Here is a 22,827-nt window from a genome sequence, read left to right on the forward strand (position 1 = left end):
AGTGAGGAAAAGCAGAGACTACTTGTTTTTTAATATTTATATTAAGTATAAATATAAAATATACATTTCTTAAAGTATTAATGTTATAATTGAATAATTTTTATAAAGTAAAATATAAAATTATAATAAAATATAAATATATTCTTATATTGTTGAATACATAACAGTTTAGACCTGCTGTATCTTCCTGGGTAAATCATTCCTTTATCATTATGTAATGACCATCTTTATCTTTAATTTTTTCTTAGTGTATATTTTATTTTTTATGCTTCTTTAAAAAATCCTTCTCTTGCCTTAGATTGCATGCATTTTATTCATTTCTTTTTTTTTTTACCTCTTCTGATTTGTAAATTTTATATTTGTTTTCCATTCTTTAAATGCTTTTTCTTGAAATTATACATCATTTATTTGATGAATATTTGGCACCTTTTTCCTCTCCAACAATACAGGGGTCTTAAAATACTGTAACTCTGATCCTTTCCTTGATCTTATATCATTTTGTTGTTCAGAAATTTAATTCTACTGTGTTCTGTCTCTGCCTTCATTTGGATATTGTTATATTGACTTTACGTGATAAATGTTGGTTTACTTCCAGGTACATGTTTATAGATGTCTTTTCACCATCACTGTCTACCTAAAATATATTCTTTAATAATAGTTCTTTCATCTAAGATCTATTAATAGTAAACCTTCAAATGTTAAGGATATTATTTTTCTTCTGACCTTTCTTGTTGCTGTGAGAAGTCTCTGTCACTCTGAAGCTCTGTAGTTGTTAAGTAACATCTCTTCTCAATATGGATGATTTGAAGATACCCTCTTTTTCTGTGGTGTCCTGCAGTTTCCCTCTGCATAGTTTTATTTCTTCTGTTTGCAGTTTGACTCCCTTAATCTATTAATTCACATTTTTTCATCAGCTCGCAGTTTTCAGCCATTATATATAAAAGATTTATTTATTTGAGAGAGAGAGAGCATGTGCGCAGGGGGAGGGAGGAGCAAGGGGGAGGGGAAGAGAGAATCCCAACTAGGCTCCATGCTCAGTGCAGACCCCTACGCAGGGCTTGATCTCATGACCCTGAGAGCATGACCTGAGCAGAAATCAATGAGGCACCCATCTCCTTGAATAATTTCTGAGATGCTTTTTGGGCTTCTCATTCAAATGACTTTATATATTGTTACGATTTTCCTTCTTTTTATTTCTCAGTGTTGTCTTTAATTTTACCAGTTTCCATTAGCTTTTTCTGTATACTGTTTAACACATTCGTTGAGTTTTCAATTATTATTTTTAAAAATACATATTTTGTCCCCTTTTTTCCTTTTTTTCAACATTTTTAAAACTCTAATTCTATAAAAACTCATTCTGAATTGTTCTATTATTTTCATTTCCCTGTTGTACATTCTCTCATTTTGGCGGGGTGTTATTTAGACTGTCATTCATGAACTTATTCATGAGCGTATATAATTATATGAATTATATATCGAATGAACTTATTCATATAATTGTTCTTACCTGCAAATTTAACTTTTTTGAGTTTTATTTTCTGTGGTTCTCTCAGTTGTGGAAGCCTGTCTGTAATGGATGATTGATTGTGTCTGCCTGAACTCTCCATCTGCCTGAACTCTCCAGTGGACACTGGCCATGAACCAGTTTTTACCTTACTGTCAATTCTTTAGATCTCTGCAAATGTATGTGGCTTGATTTTGGAACCAGTTAGTATAGGCTTGCCTCTTTTTAATGAAACTCCAGCCAGTTAAACTGCGATATTTGTGTCATACTCAGCAAATTTTTGTCTCCCATCTTGCTGCAGTTAGCCCAGTTTTATCTCTCAGCCATAGACTTGGGCATAAACTTCCATCCACATTCAGGTCTGAAGGTCTGAGGTCTCCATGGGTGATATTTGATCCAGTCTCTCATTGTGGTAGTTCAATTCCATTTTACTAGTTGGGGTTCTTAGTCTTTTCGTGGCATCTAGAAACATACTCTTTTTGCTTTCAGTATGTGTATTAGCATTACATACCATGATTTTTACATGGTATATCTGTGTGTCAAGAAGTGGTTGGGTAGGGGTACCTGGCTGGCAGTCAGTATAGCATATAATTCTTGATCTTGGGGCTATAAGTTTGAGCCCCACGGTGAGTGTAGAGAGTACTTAGAAAAAAATCTTAAGGAAAAAGGTGATCGGGTAACTCAATACCTTATTTTTTTAATTGTATAATCTATGTTTTAAGCAACATGTTTACTTAGATAAATTTAAAAATCACTTAAGACATTTTGCTTCCCAGATTCTCATTAAAATTCAATTTTAATTGTTAGGATTTGTTAATAGTGGTATATTTTTCTTTTATTTTACTACTATCTAATTCATATTTTCTTAAATATATTTACTATCTTTATCTGTTTGCTACATTATCCCTTAACGTATACATTTTAAATAATCGCTTATTTTGTTAATTTTCATAGGATGAATCTTCAAGAAGAATTGGATAAACTTAAAGTACGTATATGTGTTGATAAGGCAACAATACAAGAATTGAATATGTGTATGGCAGAGAAGAGAGAAGGTACATTTTCTTGTGTGACTAAATATTTATTACAGGCATTTAAAAATTATCTAGTTCTTGACGTTTTGTTTTCAATTTCTTATAAGAATCTTATCCTTGTTCCCCCTCTTTCTACCACTTTACTTATTAATATGTCATTAACATTTTTTTTAAGATTTTATTTATTTATTTGACAGCCAGAGATCACAAGTAGGCAGAAAGGCAGGCAGAGAGAGAGGAGGAAGCAGGGTCCCCGCTGAGCAGATAGCCTGATGCGGGGCTCGATCCCAGGACCCTGAGATCATGACCTGAGCCGAAGGCAGAGGCTTTAACCCACTGAGCCACCCAGGCGCCCCTGTCATTAACATTTTTACCTTACATGAGAAAATCAAATAGAACACCTAAAAGTCAGCATTATAATTCATTAAAAATTCTAAAGAGATATTTGATAAGAAGAAAAGGTGTTTGTTTTTTTGATTCATTGATAAGGTTTTCCTAGTTATGTTTTTTCAAAGTTGTATAAATTATATAGTTATTATACTCAATATTAATAATTCATTTATATTTTCATTTGATATTACATTTTTCTGGAACTCATTTAGTTCTCATCTGTTGTCCTAGAATCAAAATTATAGAGTTAAAAGGAAACCTGGAGATCTGCAGATCTGCCACCTACTAACCACTAGCCTAAAATTGTTTAGTAAAAGGAATATATCTGTTCCAATTGAAGGGTTATTCCTTTGTTAAAATCAAGATAACTGTATTTATATGAGACTTCAGACCATACGGTAATACCTCATTAGAAAAAAGTAAATAAGTTTGATAGGACAGAATTTCTTCCTATTTTGCTTCACTATAGCTGCATTGTTACCACTGTACTTTTTTGGTATTGACAATTTATAATAATTAACTTAAAAATTTATACTTAAGGGGTGCCTGGGTGGCTCAGTGGGTTAAGCCTCTGCCTTCAGCTCAGGTCCTGATCCCAGGGTCCTGGGATCGAGCCCCGAATCGGGCTCTCCGCTCGGCAGGGAGCCTGCTTCCTCCTCTCTCTCTGCCCGCCTCTCTGCCTACTTGTGATCTCTGTCAAATAAATACAATCTTTAAAAAAAAAAAAAAATTATACTTAATAAGTTTTCTTATATCGCTCATCTGACTATTGTCCCAATTGCTATTGTTGTTCCAATTGCTCTTACTTAGTTAGGTCACTGGTGATTTATCAAAGCCAGAGTTTGACATCATCTGTTTTATACCACTGATTTATATCATATTTCAAGCTTACTCCTTCACTGGCTTCTGAAACACTGGTTTTTCTTTCTTTTACCTTTTACCACTCTACTATGCTTGCCTCTGTTTTCTCTGATTCTTCCACTGAAACTTCCTTCCATTTATTCCTAAGATCTAAGATTTTATCCTTAGTTTACTTTTCAAGAATTATAACTTTATTGTTCCTGGAAAAATTACACACACTTAGAAATAACTCAAGCAATAAGAAAGACTAAAAAAGACATAGAAAAACATCCTAATTCACAAACACTTAAAAATCCTAATTTCAGGGCGCCTGGGTGGCTCAGTGGGTTGGGCCGCTGCCTTCGGCTCAGGTCATGATCTCAGGGTCCTGGGATCGAGGCCCGCATCGGGCTCTCTGCTCAGCAGGGAGCCTGCTTCCCTCTCTCTCTCTCTCTGCCTGCCTCACCATCTACTTGTGATCTCTCTCTCTGTCAAATAAATAAATAAATAAATCTTTAAAAAAAAAAAAATCCTAATTTCAATCTTAAATAATTATTGAATCAAACATCTCTCAATACTTATAAAGAAAGAAGCCTAGTTAGATAAATTGTGGGAAAAGAAAACCATAATGTATGCTACTTTTTATTTTAATTTTTATTTATTTTTTTAAGATTTTATTTATTTATTTGACAGAGATCACAAGTAGGCAGAGAGGCAGGCAGAGAGAGAGAGCGGGAAGCAGACTCCCTGCAAAGCAGAGAGCCTGATGTGGGGCTCGATCCCAGGACCCTGAAATCATGACCTGAGCTGAAGGCAGAGGCTTAACCCACTGAGCCACCCAGGTGCCCCAGTATGCTGCTTTTTAAAAAGATACTTATGTGTTATTTTGTTTGGTGCCAACCAAGTAAAAAGAAACAGTTGTAAATATGAAGGACTGTTGAACTTTAGGTAAATGTTTCATTACTTCAGTAAATATGAATTTCTAAAACTTTCCTCCAAGATTAAAAAGAAAGGTTCGGGGCACCTGGGTGGCTCGGTGGGTTAAGCCGCTGCCTTCGGCTCAGGTCATGATCCCAGGTCCTGGGTTCAAGCCCCGCATCAGGCTTTCTGCTCAGCAGGGAGCCTGCTTCCCTTCCTCTCTCTCTGCCTGCCTCTCTGCCTACTTGTGATTTCTCTCTGTCAAATAAATAAATAAGATCTTTAAAAAAAAAATAAAAAGAAAGGTTCTAAAAACATTGAAGATGCAATTACTTTGTATTTTTAAAAGTATATATTTCAATTTCAGGGCATGTTAAAAATTAATTCTTTGCCATGCAAGATGAAAATAACAATTGTTTTTAAAGAAAAAAAAATTGGGGCACCTGGGTGGCTCAGTGGGTTAACCCTCTGCCTTCGGCTCAGGTCGTGATCTCAGGGTCCTGGGATCGAGCCCTGCATTGGGCTCTCTGCTCAGCGGTGAGCCTGCTTCCCCCTCTCTCTGCCTGCCTCTCTGCCTACTTGTGATCTCTCTCTCTCTGTCAAATAAATAAATAAAATCTTTAAAAAAAAATTATTTTTTTCCTTGCATCTTTAGTCTTATTCATATTGTAACAATGATATGGCCAGTCTTACAGCCTTATTTTTATATAAAATGGACACAGTACTCATCACATTTTTTAAAGCCATAGGCTTTCTATCCATGAGTTCTTTATTTTTACTTTTTGGTTAGCAAGATATAACCGAAACTATCTTTTTTTTCCCAAGAAGAAATCGAAATAGCCACATTTGTAAGAATTTAGATGTTTGAAAATTTGTTTCAACAGTCTTTATAGTCAATGAATAAATTAGCTGGGTATAGTTTTATCATTTCACACTTTTTTTTCCCCTTCAGAACTTTCGAGATACTACTCATTTTTAGAATGGAAGATTACTATAGAGGTGTATTATGTAGAGGTGTCTGGTTTTCCTTCCGTCCTGTGCCTCACTCCGTTCTTTGGATGTGACTTGTTTTTTTTTTTTTTTTTTTAATAAACATATAATATACTTATCCCCAGGGGTACAGGTCACTGAATCGCCAGGTTTACACACTTCACAGCTCTCACCATAGCTCATACCCTCCCCAATGTCCATAACCCCACTCCCCTTTCCCAACGCTCCTCCCCCCAGCAACCCTCAGTTTGTTTTGTGAGGTTAAGAGTCATTTATGTTTTGTCTCCCTCCCAATCCCATCTTGTTTAATTTATTCTTCTCCTACCCCCTTAACCACCTTTGTTGCATTTCCACTTCCTCATATCAGGGAGATCATATGATAGTTGTCTTTCTCTGATTGACTTACTTCGCTAAACATGATACCCTCTAGTTGCATCCACATCGTCGCAAATGGCAAGATTTCATTTCTTTTGATGGCTGCATAGTATTCCATTGTGTATATATACCACATCTTCTTTATCCATTCGTCTGTTGATGGACATCTACGTTCTTTCCATAGTTTGGCTATTGTAGACATTGCTGCTATAAACATTCGGGTGCACGTGCCCCTTCGGATCACTATGTTTTTATCTTTAGGGTAAATACCCAGCAGTGCAATTGCTGGGTCATAGGGTAGTTCTATTTTCAACATTTTGAGGAACCTCCATGCTGTTTTCCAGAGTGGTTGCACCAGCTTGCATCCCCACCAACAGTGTAGGAGGATTCCCCTTTCTCCGCATCCTCGCCAGCATCTGTCATTTCCTGACTTGTTAATTTTAGCCATTCTGACTGGTGTGAGGTGATATCTCATTGTGGTTTTGATTTGTATTTCCCTGATGCCGAGTGATGTGGAGCACTTTTTCATGTGTCTGTGGGCCATCTGGATGTCTTCTTTGCAGAAATGTCTGTTCATGTCCTCTGCCCATTTCTTGATTGGATTATTTGTTCTTTGGGTGTTGAGTTTGCTAAGTTCTTTATAGAATTTGAACACTAGCCCTTTATCTGATATGTCATTTGCAAATATCTTCTCCCATTCTGTCAGTTGTCTTTTGGTTTTGTTAACTATTTCCTTTGCTGTGCAAAAGCTTTTGATCTTGATGAAATCCCAATAGTTCATTTTTGCCCTTGCTTCCCTTGCCTTTGGCGATGTTCCTAGGAAGATGTTGCTGTGGCTGAGGTCAAAGAGGTTGCTGCCTGTGTTCTCCTCAAGGATTTTGATGGATTCCTTTCTCACATTGAGGTCCTTCATCCACTTTGAGTCTATTTTCGTGTGTGGTGTAAGGAAATGGTCCAATTTCATTTTTCTGCATGGGGCTGTCCAATTTTCCCAACACCATTTATTGAAGAGGCTGTCTTTTTTCCATTGGACATTCTTTCCTGCTTTGTCGAAGATGAGTTGACCATAGAGTTGAGGGTCCATTTCTGGGCTCTCTATTCTGTTCCATTGATCTATGTGTCTGTTTTTGTGCCAGTACCATGCTGTCTTGATGATGACAGCTTTGTAATAGAGCTTGAAGTCCGGAATTGTGATGCCACCAACTTTGGCTTTCCTTTTCAATATTGCTTTGGCTATTCGAGGTCTTTTCTGGTTCCATATAAATTTTAGGATTATTTGTTCCATTTCTTTGAAAAAAATGGATGGTACTTTGATAGGAATTGCATTAAATGTGTAGATTGCTTTAGGTAGCAGAGACATTTTCACAATATTTATTCTTCCAATCCAGGAGCATGGAACATTTTTCCATTTCTTTGTGTCTTCCTCAATTTCTTTCATGAGTACTTTATAGTTTTCTGTGTATAGATTCTTAGTCCCTTTGGTTAGGTTTAATCCTAGGTATCTTATAGTTTTGGGTGCAATTGTAAATGAGATTGACTCCTTAATTTCTCTTTCTTCTGTCTTGTTGTTGGTGTAGAGAAATGCAACTGATTTCTGTGCATTGATTTTATATCCTGACACTATACTGAATTCCTGTACAAGTTCTAGCAGTTTTGGAGTGGAGTCTTTTGGGTTTTCCACATATAGTATCATATCATCTGCAAAGAGTGATAGTTTGACTTCTTCTTTGCCGATTTGGATGCCTTTAATTTCCTTTTGTTGTCTGATTGCTGAGGCTGGGACTTCTAGTACTATGTTGAATAGCAATGGTGATAACGGACATCCCTGCCGTGTTCCTGACCTTAGCGGAAAAGCTTTCAGTTTTTCTCCATTGAGAATGATATTTGTGGTGGGTTTTTCATAGATGGCTTTGATAATATTGAGGTATGTGCCCTCTATCCCTACACTTTGAAGAGTTTTGATCAGGAAGGGATGCTGTACTTTTCAAATGCTTTTTCAGCATCTACGGAGAGTATCATATGGTTCTTGTTCTTTCTTTTATTAATGTGTTGTATCACATTGATTGATTTGTGGATGTTGAACCAACCTTGCAGCCCTGGAATAAATCCCATTTGGTCGTGGTGAATATTCCTTTTAATGTACTGTTGAATCCTATTGGCTAGTATTTTGGTGAGAATTTTTGCATCTGTGTTCATCAAGGATATTGGTCTGTAGTTCTCTTTTTTGATGGGATCCTTGTCTGGTTTTGGGATCAAGGTGATGCTGGCCTCATAAAATGAGTTTGGAAGTTTTCCTTCCATTTCTTTTTTTTGGAACAGTTTCAGGAGAATAGGAATTAGTTCTTCTTTAAATGTTTGGTAGAATTCCCCCGGGAAGCCGTCTGGCCCTGGGCTTTTGTTTGTTTGGAGATTTTTGATGACTGTTTCAATCTCCTTACTGGTTATGGGTCTGTTCAGGTTTTCTATTTCTTCCTGGTTCAGTTGTGGTAATTTATGTCTCCAGGAATGCATCCATTTCTTCCAGATTGTCAAATTTGTTGGTGTAGAGCGGCTCATAGTATGTTCTTATAATTGTCTGTATTTCTTTGGTGTTCGTTGTGATCTCTCCTCTTTCATTCATGATTTTATTTATATGGGTCCTTTCTCTTTTCTTTTTGATAAGTCTGGCCAGGGGTTTATCAATCTTATTAATTCTTTCAAAGAACCAGCTCCTAGTTTCGTTGATTTGCTCTATTGTTTTTTTGGTTTCTATTTCATTGATTTCTGCTCTGATCTTTATGATTTCTCTCTTCCTGCTAGGTTTAGGGTTTCTTTCTTGTTCTTTCTCCAGCTCCTTTAGGTGTAGGGTTAGGTTGTGTACTTGAGACCTTTCTTATTTCTTGAGAAAGACTTGTACCCGCTATATATTTTCCTCTCAGGACTGCCTTTGCTGTGTCTCTCAGATTTTGAACCATTGTGTTTTCATTATCATTTGTTTCCATGAATTTTTTCAATTCTTCTTTAATTTCCTGGTTGACCCATTCATTCTTTAAAAGGATGCTGTTTAGTCTCCATGTATTTGGGTTCTTTCCAAATTTCCTCTTGTGATTGAGTTCTAGCTTCAGAGCATTGTGGTCTGGAAATATGCAGGGAATGATCCCCATCTTTTTTTTTTTTTTAAAGATTTTATTTATTTATTTGACAGAGAGAGATCACAAGCAGGCAGAGAGGCAGGCAGAGAGACAGGAGGAAGCAGGCTCCCTGCTAAGCAGAGAGCCCGATGCGGGATTCGATCCCAGGACTCCGAGTTCATGACCTGAGCCGAAGGCAGCGGCTTAACCCACTGAGCCACCCAGGCGCCCCTGATCCCCATCTTTTGATACCGGTTGAGACCTGATTTAGGACCCAGGATGTGATCTATTCTGGGGAGTGTTCCATGTGCAGTAGAGAAGAATGTGTATTCTGTTGCTTTGGGATGAAATGTTCTGAATATATCTGTGATGTCCATCTGGTCCAGTGTGTCATTTAAGGCCTTGATTTCCTTGTTGATCTTTTGCTTGGATGATCTGTCCATTTCAGTGAGGGGAGTGTTAAAATCCCCTACTATTATTGTATTACTGTTGATGTGTTTCTTTGATTTTGTTATTAATTGGTTTATATAGTTGGCTGCTCCCACGTTAGGGACATAGATATTTAAAATTGTTAGATCTTCTTGTTGGACAGATCCTTTGAGTATGATATAGTGTCCTTCCTCATCTCTTATTATAGTCTTTGGCTTAAAATCTAATTGATCTGATATAAGGATTGCCACTCCTGCTTTCTTCTGATGTCCATTAGCATGGTAAATTGTTTTCCACCCCCTCACTTTAAATCTGGAGGTGTCTTAGGGTCTAAAATGAGTTTCTTGTAGGCAGCATATAGATGGGTTTTGTTTTTTTATCCATTCTGATACCCTGTGTCTTTTGATGGGGGCATTTAGCCCATTAACATTCAGGGTAACTATTGAGAGATAAGAATTTAGTGCCATTGTATTGCCTGTAAGGTGACTATTCCTGTATATTGTCTCTGTTCCTTTCTGATCGTGACTTTCTTTTGCTATGTGAATTTTTAGTTTGTGCCACAAAATTTAAATAAAATGATATACTTCTTGATATACTTTGTTCTAAATCATATTTTTGGATTATCCATGTAATTTATAATTTGTCAGTTAATATATTCCTGTATTACAAGGTAATGTATTTTTGCATATTCCATTTTTTTATACTCTAATTCTAGGATATCAGTTGTCTTTATGTTTGGTTACTTTTCATCTGGGTTTCGTGTATATCTCTTTAATTCTTTAGTCTTTATCTTTTTCTTTTCTTTTTTTTTTTTAAAGATTTTATTTATTTATTTGACAGAGAGAAATCACAAGTAAGCAGAGAGGCAGGCAGAGAGAGAGGAGGAAGCAGGCTCCCTGCTGAGCAGAAAGCCCAATGTGGGGCTCGAACCCAGGACCTGGGATCATGACCTGAGCCGAAGGCAGCGGCTTAACCCACTGAGCCACCCAGGCGCCCCAGTCTTTATCTTTTTCTTATGCATTCAGTTTATCTAAAGACTTTTCCTTCATCAGTATTTCAATTTTGAATGCTCTCCCTCTCTCTCTCTATACATGCACGCACACACACACACACACACACACACATCTTCTTCCCTTTGTTCTCTCTAATATTTATAATATTTCTATTAAATATACAGTGATATTTTCCTATTCTTTTTTTTTTTTAAAGATTTTATTTATTTGACAGAGAGATCACAAGTAGGCAGAGAGGCAGGCAGAGAGAGAGGAAGGGAAGCAGGCTCCCCGCTGTGCAGAGAGCCCGATGCGGGGCTCGATCCGAGGACCCTGGGATCATGACCTGAGCCGAAGGCAGCGGCTTAACCCACTGAGCCACCCAGGCGCCCCATATTTTCCTATTCTTAATTTATTGCTTCAACTCTTAAATTCCCACTTTTTTTTCCTTTGTAAGTCTTATTATTGATTTTCTGAGCTTTTTTATTAAATTCAGGTTTTTGACAAGTTCTTTTTTTTTTCTTTGATTGTGTTTTCTTCCCGACTGGATTTTAAGTCTGTATTTTCCTGAAGATTCATTTCATTCCACCTACTAGAGAGTGTTTCCTGTTCTGGAAGGGGTGATTACCAAGATTTACACTGATATTTGGCCTTACCTGACATCCATCTGGTGCTTCTTATCTTTACTAAGAACAACTTCTGCTGCTCTTCATTCCTTCATTTAGATCCCAATTTACATTTGGTGTCAGTTTCTATTTTCCTAAAGGACTTCCTTTAATATTTATATACTGCCCATCTGCTGGTGATGAATTCTTTTAGCTTTTATAAACCTGTAAAAGCAGTCTTTATTTTGTCTTCATTTTTGAAAGATCTTTTCATCGAGTATAGAATCCTTCATTGGTGGGGTTTTTTTCCTTTTGATACTTAAAAAAAATGTGCTCCACTCTCTTCTGACTTAAATTACTTCCAGTGCTAATTCTCCTGTCACTCTTATCTATTTGCAAAGATACATAACATGTAATTTTTTTCTACTCTTTTCTCTGGGGAAAAGGAACTATTCTTGGGCCTGTGTGAATTTTGAAGATTGTTTCCTCTAATCCTTTTAGGTGGTTCTTTTTTGGGGTTGTTTATACACATTTGTGTGCTGATCAGTACTTAGCTGGAGATTTGAGGGGTGCCCTCTGTAGATCTTCAGAGCTCTCCCTATCTCTGATTTGTGTTCTCTGGTACTTTACCCTGCAAACCCGAGCTTCCTTGGCCTCCCTGGACTCTGGGGTCTGTCACTGCAATTGAAGATCACCAGATTCCATTTAGTCCTTTATTTTTGTGCTATGACCTGGAAGCTCTCTAGGCAGTACACAGGAGCAATGATTGAGTTCACTCCTTTGTTTGCCCTCTCTCAGGGATGACTACCTTCCATTGTCTTATGCCCACTGTCTGAGAACCACTTTTTCATCATTTTCTCTAGTTTTAGTTCCACATGGACAGGTAAATCTGGTACCCTGGTACTTCCTTTTATTGTCATTGAACATGTTTTCCCTGGATTAAAATCCCAAATCTCTATGAAGAATAACCTTTTTCTGTGTACCAGATGTATTTTTTTATTTCTTACTACCTATTTTCCCCTGGCTATTTTTTCAAAGATTTCAAAATTTATGCATGTTTTTAGAAAAAACTCACTACCTTTCCTCTCAAGTCAGTTCTGTCTCCTCTTACTTCCCACATGAGCACCTTAAGCCCCTACCACACTAAATTCCTCCTTACTGAAAATTGCAATTCATACTGTAGTGAATCTCTTACAATCCCATAATATCTCTGTTAGGAGCTCAGCTGAGCTGGAGAGAGCTGAGCTGCCAGGTGTCCACGTAGCTGATTTAAAATAATAAGTCAAAGTGAAAGTAACAGTCAAGCCTTTAATCACTTACCATGTAAGCAAGAGGCTAACGTGGAGAAAGTGCCAACTCCTCTGTTCTGTCTCCCCCCTAGAACCGCACACCAGTTGAGGATCAGATGGATTAGCACAGACAAAGGTGTTGTTTTACAGCCAAAGGAATCTTGAGCTAAAGTCTCCTGTATTTTTATTGACCTGGGTCTTGGGGGAGAAGGAAGGAGGAAGGTGAGAGAGGAAAAGGACTGAGTACTGAGTCAGATAGATGGAAGAAAAATGTTACCTCTACCGCAGCCACCAAATAAGGAGTTCTTGGCAGAGGCACATGAAGAAGGCCTCAGCCAATGGGCTGCCAGTAAGGAGGTCTTCACATGGAGGCCTGGTGGAGGCTCTTAGGCTAGGAACACAGATATGCATAAGAGTGTGGTTGGCCAGAGGGAACTTGAGCCCTTGACTGTAACTCCCTTCAGGGACCATAGTTCATTAGCTGTGTACTAGGTCCTGTTGGGGAGGTCAGCTTACGTCATGGGGCATACTAGGTAAAGCATATAATACCTATGATCAGGCCTGAAAAATCAGTTAAAAGATGAGGTTTGGAGCAGGAATCCTTGGTCTTTATCACAAATGCATGAGTATGTTCGTAAAAACACTGTTCATGGTGTTCTTCATTGAAAACTAAAGGCCTATTGTGAAAACACACTCACAAACAACAGCAAGCCTGGTTTTTTTTTCCTTTTTGTATGTGGGTGTGTGGATTGGCTGAAGCAGTTCTCCTTGCTGTGGGTCATCTAGTCCAGCTCTTTCTCAGGCTGCAGGTAGAATTTACTCTGCTCTACATGTCTATTTCTGGGCTACAAGGGGACAAGTATGAACATACAGAGCCTCTTAAGCCTAGATTTGAAACTGACATATTGTAACTTTTATCCACATTCTTTGGCTAAAATAAGTCATTTTATTAAATACAGCTAGCGACAATTCATATGTCTTTATCTGTATGAGTTTCTATGGTGGGTTGGGGGCATATTTCAGACTTGTTAGGCCCTCACCCGTAAATTTTCTGAAAGCCCTATTGTCCAGCTGCAAGTATCTACCAAGCGTCACATTATTACTTTCAGAGATTGTTAGGAACAGGCATGACAGTCACACCCAGAGGCTTAATGTCAATATCTTGGATTTGGCCTTTCCTGCCAGTGTGTCTGTGTTAGCTCCTTTGATATGGTGAGAAACACTTTCACTTCCGACCCTGAAAGTACTGGAACGTATGTACTTCTCTCTATGCCTGTGGCTGCTCCTTTCTGAGCTCAGTTCTTTCCTCTAGAACCTAGTCAAATGCAGCCAGTAACAGTCACCCCATTCGACACTGGAACTTCCTCATTCATTGTTACAAATTTATCAACTACATTTTTTGTCTTCCATGTTATGTCAGATGGCAGTTTTTGCCAAATGTTTGCCACTGTATAACTCAGGTCGCCATTTTCGCAGCTCCTAGAACATTCTTTGGCACCCACCACCAGCCCCCAAATCAATGCCACATCATTTAGGTTTTTATGATAGCAGTGTTCACTTATCATTATCAATTTCTGTACCTGACGGCTTTAGCTACTGTATAAAGAACCACAAAAATTTAATGACTTGCAATAGTATACGTTATTTTTTTGCTGATGGTTTCTGTGGATCAGCTGGAGCAGATGTACTTCAGGCTGCATTTCTGTGTTTGTCTGGAGCATATTGGGCTCACTTGAGTCCACATGTCTCAGGCCCAGTGATTATCTGGGCATATTCTTTTCAAAGCAGATACTGGAAATTTCCATGGGGAGAGGGGAAATACCTAAGTTCTAGGTTTATAACAGGCACACTCTCATGTATACTCACATTCCTTTGGTCAAAGCATCTCATACGGCCAAGCTCAGCATCAGTGGAGTGGGAATCTGTACTCCACCCATGAAGGCAGAGGAGAGTGGAATAAGGATTTGCTGACTAATAATCTACCATAGTGTGATATCAGAGTATAAACCAAAAGCATTTGCTGTTTTTCGAGTACCTACAGCTCAAAATACTGAGGCGGCATATTTTAGGGTGGCATTTCCTATAACCCCTCATAATGAGAATAGATTTTTTAAATTTTTTTTCTGAAAATTTTATTTATTAATTTATTTGACAGAGAGAGAGAGAGAGAGAGAGAGAGAGAGAGAGATCACAAGTAGGCAGAGAGGCAGGCAGAGAGAGGGGAGAAGCAGGCTCCCCGCTGAGCAGAGAGCCCGATGCGGGGCTCTATCCCAGGACCCTGAGATCATGACCCAGCCGAAGGCAGCGGCTTAACCCACTGAGCCACCCAGGCGCCCCATGAGAATAGATTTTTAAAAATAACTTGAGAAAATAGCTAAAAGAATCTACCAGGAGGGGAAAAGGTTGCAGAAGAATTAAATTTGCTCAGGTAATCTAAGAGAATTAAGAGAAAAGAAAAACAGAGAAGGAAGGATAAGTGTAAACTATTATAAATAAGCAATGTTAAAAGAAAGTGGAGAGGGAAGAACCTCCTGGGAAGGAATATAAATCATGAATTTTTATAGTAAAAATAAAAGTAAGGCATTTAAAACTAAAGCATTAAAAATAAATCTTGATTGGGAGGAGAATCAAGGGGCAGAGCCGGTTTCTTGCTGCCCTCCATCACTTGGGTCTAGCTACTTGAGTATTCTTTGAAAACCTGTGAAGGTACAAAACTAAAGTTTTCAACAGAAAATCACAAGTGAGCATGGTCAACCCATCCACCAGTGGACTTTTGCACACACCCAGAAACACAAAACAGCAATCAAATCCATTTTTAAATCAGTCTTTGGCATTTATTTTATTGGAGTTATTTTGCTATTTTTAGCATCCTATGCTCTTTGAGCATAGAAATAGTTTCTTATTTTTAAGAGTAAATGTTTCACTTAGAACTATAGCAGATATTTAAATGACTTGAACAGCTGAATAGTATTTGCATATTATTTCTATATTGCTGAAAGAGTGTTGTAAATGAATTCAGCACCATGGTGTTAGGGGACTAGAAAAAGAAACTTGGGAACCAATAGATTATTATCAAGGTAAAGGTACATATTCCCCAGGTGGCAAATTCTACCTATTCTACCTTTTATTATCCTTAGGATAGTGTTCTATTTATTTCATGAGTGCAGAAGTTTTAATTGGATATGTCATGTTTCAAAGACAAAAGAAATGCCTAATTCACTCTAACAAACTTGTTAGTCACTGCTTATACCAAGAGGATTTCTACTCTACAGAGAATAATATTGTTTTCTTTTTCCTTTGTTGATAAATCAAAGTTTTACACTGACCTACAGCAGCCAAGCATACTTTAAAGCAAAATCACCTCAGTCTAACACAGATATGTATCCTTTTAGCTTTATGTATTCTTTTTTGCCCTTCTTTTGATTCCTTAAGAAATGCTGTATCCTAAAACTAATTCAGTAAGAAAATACTAAATTTGTCACAATAATTTACTTGATTAGAAGGCATTTATTTATAACTTTTAATGTATTTAAATTTTACTAGTATTAACTGAAATTTTATGATTTTTTTTTTCCTTTAATTTTGATACGTTGCTTGTATATTTTTGCTTGGTTGAAAAGGTTTTGGTAGTCACTGGCATGGTCAGTATAGGAATTACTTATAGAAACAATTTCACCTCTTACCTGGGTTTCTATGTGTTGTAAAGTGACAGTTTTTCTGGAAATGTGATTTTTATGGTTTACTCTGCTCGGTGCATGATCTTTTACATGAAAAAAAGGTGGTGGTAGGGGCTGTTACAGTTTCAATCCACCCTAATTCGGTTAGTGTTTGCTTTGTTCAGCAATCACTCTGATCCTCCTGGCAGGGAACAAGATCCAGAGAACAAAACTAGTAGTGACTGTATAGATAAGAGGGCAGGGAATTCTGCTTTTAAGGCAAAGGGGGAATAGTCTACAAAAGAATGAAAATAGGAATAAAAGTATAGCATTGTTAACCTGAAGATCTGTTGTACCTTTGAAAATCTTACACTGGGAAAAAAAAAGACACTACAAAGGTACATAATTATGTGATTGAAAATCTTGGAAAAGGTCACCATTTAGTTCTCAGCCAAATAGTCAGCAATAAAATAGACTAGATTGTTCACAATTGAGAAACTTAGAACCCTTTTCCTTAAAATGAGGTACCATAACATATTATTTATTCTCTCACAGAACAACTCTGTAGATATGGTGAAGATGATGGGGTCAAGAAGAGTACTCCAGAGAAGAATGGGAAAGAAATGTCGGAGCAGACATTGCAAAAGGTAGTCTAATCTTTAAGATATTGAGCTGAGGAAGTTAAATCTGAATTTTAACATAAAGGATTGTATTTTAAAACGAAGTCTCATGAACTTAAACCTTGTGTGAATCCTTAATTTAAATTCATAATTCAAAATCATTTGCTTGCCAAAACGGGTTAAAAAAAAATCAATGTTAGTGAAATAAATGTGGAAAACACTTGTGCTTCTGTTGACATAGATTAAAAATATCTTCAGAGATGAAATGAAGAACATGACAATGGAAATTATAAAAATTTATACTATATGTGCTTATTAGTTATAAATTAACAGTTTCACTTTAAAATGGGACATGATGAGACTCTTATACTTCAAAAGGCATATAGATTTGCAATATTTGAACTATTAAAACTGAGCATAGTTTTAGCTTCAGCGAAGTAAAATGATAATATGTTTGTAATTTAATTTTAAACTTACAAATATACATGACTTATCTCATTTTAGATAGAAATTTATGCCCATATAATTTAGGATCACTCTCCCTATTTTAACAGAACTACTCATATAAACCCTGCAGTCACTTTATATCATCCTATAATTAATAATAAGATGTTCTTTAAAAATCTTAACATCTATCTTTATAATTTTATACTTAATTCATATTTTTATATGTAAATACAAGACCCATTAAGTTGACTTGATTTCATTTTAGCACTCGTTATTATTCTTATAAAGAAAATATTTTTTAAGGTTTATCCTATGCCTGGTTATCATTTGCTATACTGGATACTCAGATAAAGTTCGAAATACACAAATATATAAACATATATAAACAAAAAATGTGACTACTTATATTTCTTGCATCTGTGACTTGACTTATAGGAAATCTAGTGACTTACAACAGATGATGTCATCTCTTCTACTTCTAACACTTGCCCAACGTCAGGTAACAAAGGCTGTCATCTCATTATTACTGAATAACACATAACAGGTTAATACAACATACAGAATAAGAAATACTCACAGTCATTTATCTTAAGGCAAAATGAGTAATTGAACTAATGTATGCATTATCAGCTGGAATGTCAAACAGTTTGCATTAGCTTATTTTCTTTGTTTCACATTGACATTTTTGTTTGCTGGGGTTTCTATAATTTTTCTCTCTATGACTACATAATACCATACTACTACCTACTATTTCCTTAGGGTAGAAACCCTAAAGAAATCCATTATTTCATTCCAGCTGCCATAAATGGCTACTACCATAGTCCTGAAAAGCCAAGAGGAATTATTTGCATTGGACTATCACTAATTTGTCACTTTTAAAAAATATTAGCCTAATGCAGTTGTACAAGTCATGATTTAACCTTTTTAAGTTGGGTTTCCTCATTTTAAAAGGATGTATTGTAAAATTCATTCAAAATAGGTTTAAAAGATAGCAACAACATGAAAACAATGTTTATATAGTAGAAATAAAACATACAAAATTATTTCTAATAATATATTAACATTTCACACTGTTATGGCCTGAATGGTATGAATTGAGTTCCCCCTCACTCAATTTTATTATGTCAAAGTCCCAATTCCTAGTATCTTCAGAATGTGACAGTATTTGGAGATGAGGTCTTCAAAGAGTTCATTAAGTTAAAATGAGATTGTTGAGGTTTAAACTACCCACTCTGTGGTATTTTCTGAGGCAGCACTAACAAACTATTACAGACACTTTGCAAAGTCAAGTGTTTTATTTCAGTTTTGAAAGGGGCCATCTTTTTTGGTAAATTATTTAAACGATCAGTACTGGAGGAAAAGTACGCACTTGAGTTGACTTACAGACAAACCAAATGCCTTTTTAAAAATCCCTTGACTTTCTTTCTCAAATATATATTGAAATTTTGCTTTTTGTTTCTGGAGGCTTAACATCAGTTTAACAGTAATTTTTAAGAGTATACCTTGAATGACATCTTAAAGATCTTTTATTTTTATTTATTTGACAGAGAGATTACAAGTAGGCAAAGAGGCAGGCAGGGGTGGAGGGGAGGTGGGTCCCCACTGAGCAGAGAGCCCGATGCTGGGTTCGATCCCATTACCCTGAGATCATAACCTGAGCCCAAGGCAGAGGCTTAACCCACTGAGCCACCCAGGCATCCCTTGAAGGACATTTTAATATATGTTATCGGCTTTCCTTTTCTCAAGTTTTTAGAAGTAGTAGTAGCGCCTGGGTGACTCAGTCATTGAGCATCTGCCTTTAGCTCAGGTCATGATCCCAGGGTCCTGGAAATGAGCCCTGAATCAGGCTCTCTGCTCAGTGACTTAGCCCTGTCACTCTCCCTCTGTGCTGGCTTGCTCTCTCTTGAATAAATAAAAACTTAAAAAAAAAAAAAAAAAAAAAAAGGCAGTGGTGTCTCTGTTTTGTTACTTTTCCTCCATTTTCAACTTAAGTGCAAATAATTTTGACCAGTTTTTACGATTAAACATGGATTCACATTAGGCAGTTAACAGACTTAAACATTTTAAATGTAACAGTCTTTAAACAGACATTTTTCCAGTGGTACATAAAATTTTTCTGAGTTGCATCCAAACGTAAATGGATTTTAGGGGCTCCTGTGTGGCTCAGTGGGTTAAAGCCTCTGCTTTCAGCTTCGGTCATGATCCCAGGTCCCTGGGATCTAGCCTTGCATCAGGCTCTCTGCTCAGCAGGGAGCCTGCTTCCCCCCTCCCCATCTCTGCCTGCCTCTTGTGATCTCTGTCTGTCAAATAAATAAATAAATAATAAGATCTTTAAAATAAATAAATAAATAAATAAATGGATTTTAGTCAAAAGAAAAAGATAATCCTAATTTCCAGAATTGAAATCTCATATTCAATATGTTTGTTACATTTGTTTTTAACATGTTGATTTACTGGCTAATTCAGCAATATTTAGTGTAAGTAATTATATTTCAGCTAAAGTAATTTTATTAAGTGGCTGTTGTGATTAATAATAATAGAGACAATAATGATGATGGTGATGGTGATAAACTGTTTCGACCTGGCTGTCTACCAGGAACTGTTGTGTGTGATCATATTTAATACTTAAAATCTGCAAGATAAATATTACTATTCCCATTTCACAAATGAGGGAACTTTAAAATAGGTTAAATATTTTACCAGGTTAAGATAACCTGAACTGGAAGTAAGATAGAGACCAGAACAAAATTTAATTTCCCCAAGACCACACTGTTCCTTAAATACTTTTATATCAACACTGTCAAAATCAATTTTTAAAAAAAAAGGTAATTTCTTATTTGCACAAGATAGATTTAAAAAAATACAGTCTATTCTGCTTACTCCATCATGGAATCTAACATGCTAAAATATTTAAAAATATACACATGGAAAGTATATTGTTGTTTGTAGTTATTAAAACCACTAAAAAACTGCAGAGTTTGTAAAAAAGTGATACTCCTTATTTTGTAGTATTTTTTACTAAATAGAGAATAAAATTTGGCATCGAATGATTTTGAAAAAGTAAATGGTTTTCAGCCACAGATCATGTGTTCTTGAACACTTATTTTTCGTCACATTATCCAGCTCTTCAATAAAGTATTTGCACTGTAAAGGACCAATAGAATTTCTCTTACAGAAGTACACAGAGGTCTGTAATAGTCTGGTACAAACTCTTCCATATACCTCTGTTCCGGCTCAAGAGTAAGCCTTATAAAGAAACAGGTCTAACAGTAGGTGAATATATCATACTATGGAATCACAAATTTAAATTAGATGAGATCCTTAATATTTGTTTTGGGAAATATCCATGTCCTGAATCAGGATAACCTATTGGTGAAGCTTACTGAATTAAATGAAGGAGGTTGACCTCACAAGAAGAATAGGGGGTGTAGAAGGATAGATAAATCAGAAATGACTGAAAATTATATCTAGGAAACAGCTTATATCTTCACCACCGTAACTCAGTCCAGTAAGTTTCATCTTGTAGATTTCTGGAATATTTTAAGTTAATGGTTGTCAGTACATCAAGTATGTTTGTCCTTTGAAGAATTGTTTTAAAAGTAAAAATTAGTCCATATGATGTTCCAATCATTTAGGTTTCTTGCTTGACCCCAGTTCTTTGTTCATCTCCATGCGTATCTGGGTAACTCTTCCCATATGGCTTGTAGAATAGTGGGAGGGGCACAAAATCTTAAATTTGAATCCCATTTTGAAGCAGGAAATGTTTACTTCTCTGCATTACTTAAGTTTTCAGAGTCTCTATTTTCCTCTCTGGGAAGATAATTATTGGCTCTACCCACTTCACATGGTTTTGAGATGATCAGAAGAGATCATCTTTATGAAACCATCTTGTAAATGGTAAACTGCACTTTACAAACAATAGTGATTATTTTTCATGATTTCAATTGAAATCAACTCCTCCTTGAAATTTTCATACTCATGGCTTAGAATTAATTGCTCTGTCCTTTTGCCCAGACTTCTGGCACTTAGATCCTATCCTTTATCAGATTTATTTCTGCAAGTGCCTTTCTTTCCAAATAGTTTTTGAAAATTTTTAAGGTAAAAAATTGTATGTTTTCATTTCTGTGTCCTACAATGTGAACAATGCTTATTGAAATAAGTGAATGCAGTCTTGGAATAATTTTAATTTTAAGTTGTTAGACTTTTTCTCAGTAAATGTTTCTTTATTATATAAACTAAGGACCTCATGACTACTAAAATTACATTTTTCTAATTTAGAATAAAGCAGCCTTGGTAGATTATATTTTATATACGTAATCATTTTTTTATGTGATTGTTAGATATTGAAGAAAATTGTTAATAATAAGTTTTTCTGTGCATCTATTTTTAGACTTTTTGTATAATTTGCTTTTCTCTAAAAATATTTCTCACAATAAATAGACTATATAGCCAAAGCACTTACCTCAGAAAACTCTGCGAAGTTTATTAGCATACTTAGTTCTGTATCACTTTGTGTAGAATTTTAACTTCTTTTACCATCTGTCCTTTATTCAACAGATGTATTATTGCATTTTGTAATGTATTTATCTACACCACCTTAGATTTATTTAGAAATTGAGCGCTTTAGATTTATTTTGTCCTTGTGCTAAGTATAATTTTACTTTCATAAATTAGAAATGATAAAAAAAAGTATACAGCAGATTATAGTTTTGGGCTTTTAAAAGAATAAATTAAACTCTTCTGTTTAGGTTATTGAATTGGAAGATCGGCTAAAATCCTATGAGAAAGGGTCAAGAAAAATAAAAGAAGGGAATAAAAAATTAATGAAAGAAAATGACTTCCTGAAATCCCTCTTAAAACAGCAACAAGAAGATTCAGAGGGCAGAGAAAAAGAACTAGAACAGCTGCAAAGGGGGAGTAAAGAAGTAGAAAAAGATAAAGCTGAACTTCAAGTAAAAATCAGTGAGCTGGAGAGAGAAGTCACTTCCCTAAGGAGACAAGTGGCTGAAGCTAATGGATTGAGAAATGAAAATGAAGAACAGATGAATTCAGTGGAGAAATTGCAGCATTCAGGAGACAAAGCTAAATCTGAGATGGCCGCAACCGAAGTGAGGTCTGGACAATATGATTGTAAGACAACAACGACCAAGGTTAAATTGAAAGCCGCAAAGAAAAAGGGCTCTGTGGGTCGTTACCACACTGTTCTCAATCACTCCATCAAGGTTATGAGCAGTGTGTTTGAGAACCTCAACAAGGACGGCTGGGAGGATGTGAGTGAGAGCGGGTAAGGCTCTCATTAACTTAGCTCTGTGGTGGGGACACTGTGCATATGTAAAGCACCAGCAAATGGAGATTGAATTTCAACTACTGTTGATTTGGTATTCAGAAAAAATACTGTCAGATCCTTTGAAATATCTTGGGAGGTCTTGTTCTGAGCTTATTGACTGAAATTTGCATGCAAAATTAGCCACAACTGCATGAGTATTTGAATAGGTGCCAGGAAACCCAAAAGAAGGCAATGCTTGATTTCTTCCAGTGATGCTATTTTCATGCAGTCATGAGGCTTGAAATTGACAGTTTGGCAGGTTGATTTAATTTGCTGGCCCTTTGCATATTCACCACTGACAG

General features: G+C 36.3%; 1 protein-coding gene across 7 annotated transcripts in view; it reads left to right on the top strand.

Annotated features, from left to right (window-relative positions):
* CNTLN (centlein) overlaps window positions 1-22,827 on the top strand; it is a 301,590-nt gene that overhangs the window by 193,319 nt on the left and 85,444 nt on the right. For all 7 annotated transcript variants that reach the window (XM_047700244.1, XM_047700246.1, XM_047700245.1 and 4 more), the window contains 3 exons: window positions 2,459-2,559; window positions 16,688-16,779; window positions 21,948-22,483. In XM_047700244.1, coding sequence (XP_047556200.1) covers window positions 2,459-2,559; window positions 16,688-16,779; window positions 21,948-22,483 — 729 coding nt within the window. The remainder of the gene's footprint in view (window positions 1-2,458; window positions 2,560-16,687; window positions 16,780-21,947; window positions 22,484-22,827) is intronic.

This window comes from Lutra lutra, chromosome 13 (assembly GCF_902655055.1).
Source record: "Lutra lutra chromosome 13, mLutLut1.2, whole genome shotgun sequence".
NCBI lineage: Eukaryota > Metazoa > Chordata > Mammalia > Carnivora > Mustelidae > Lutra > Lutra lutra.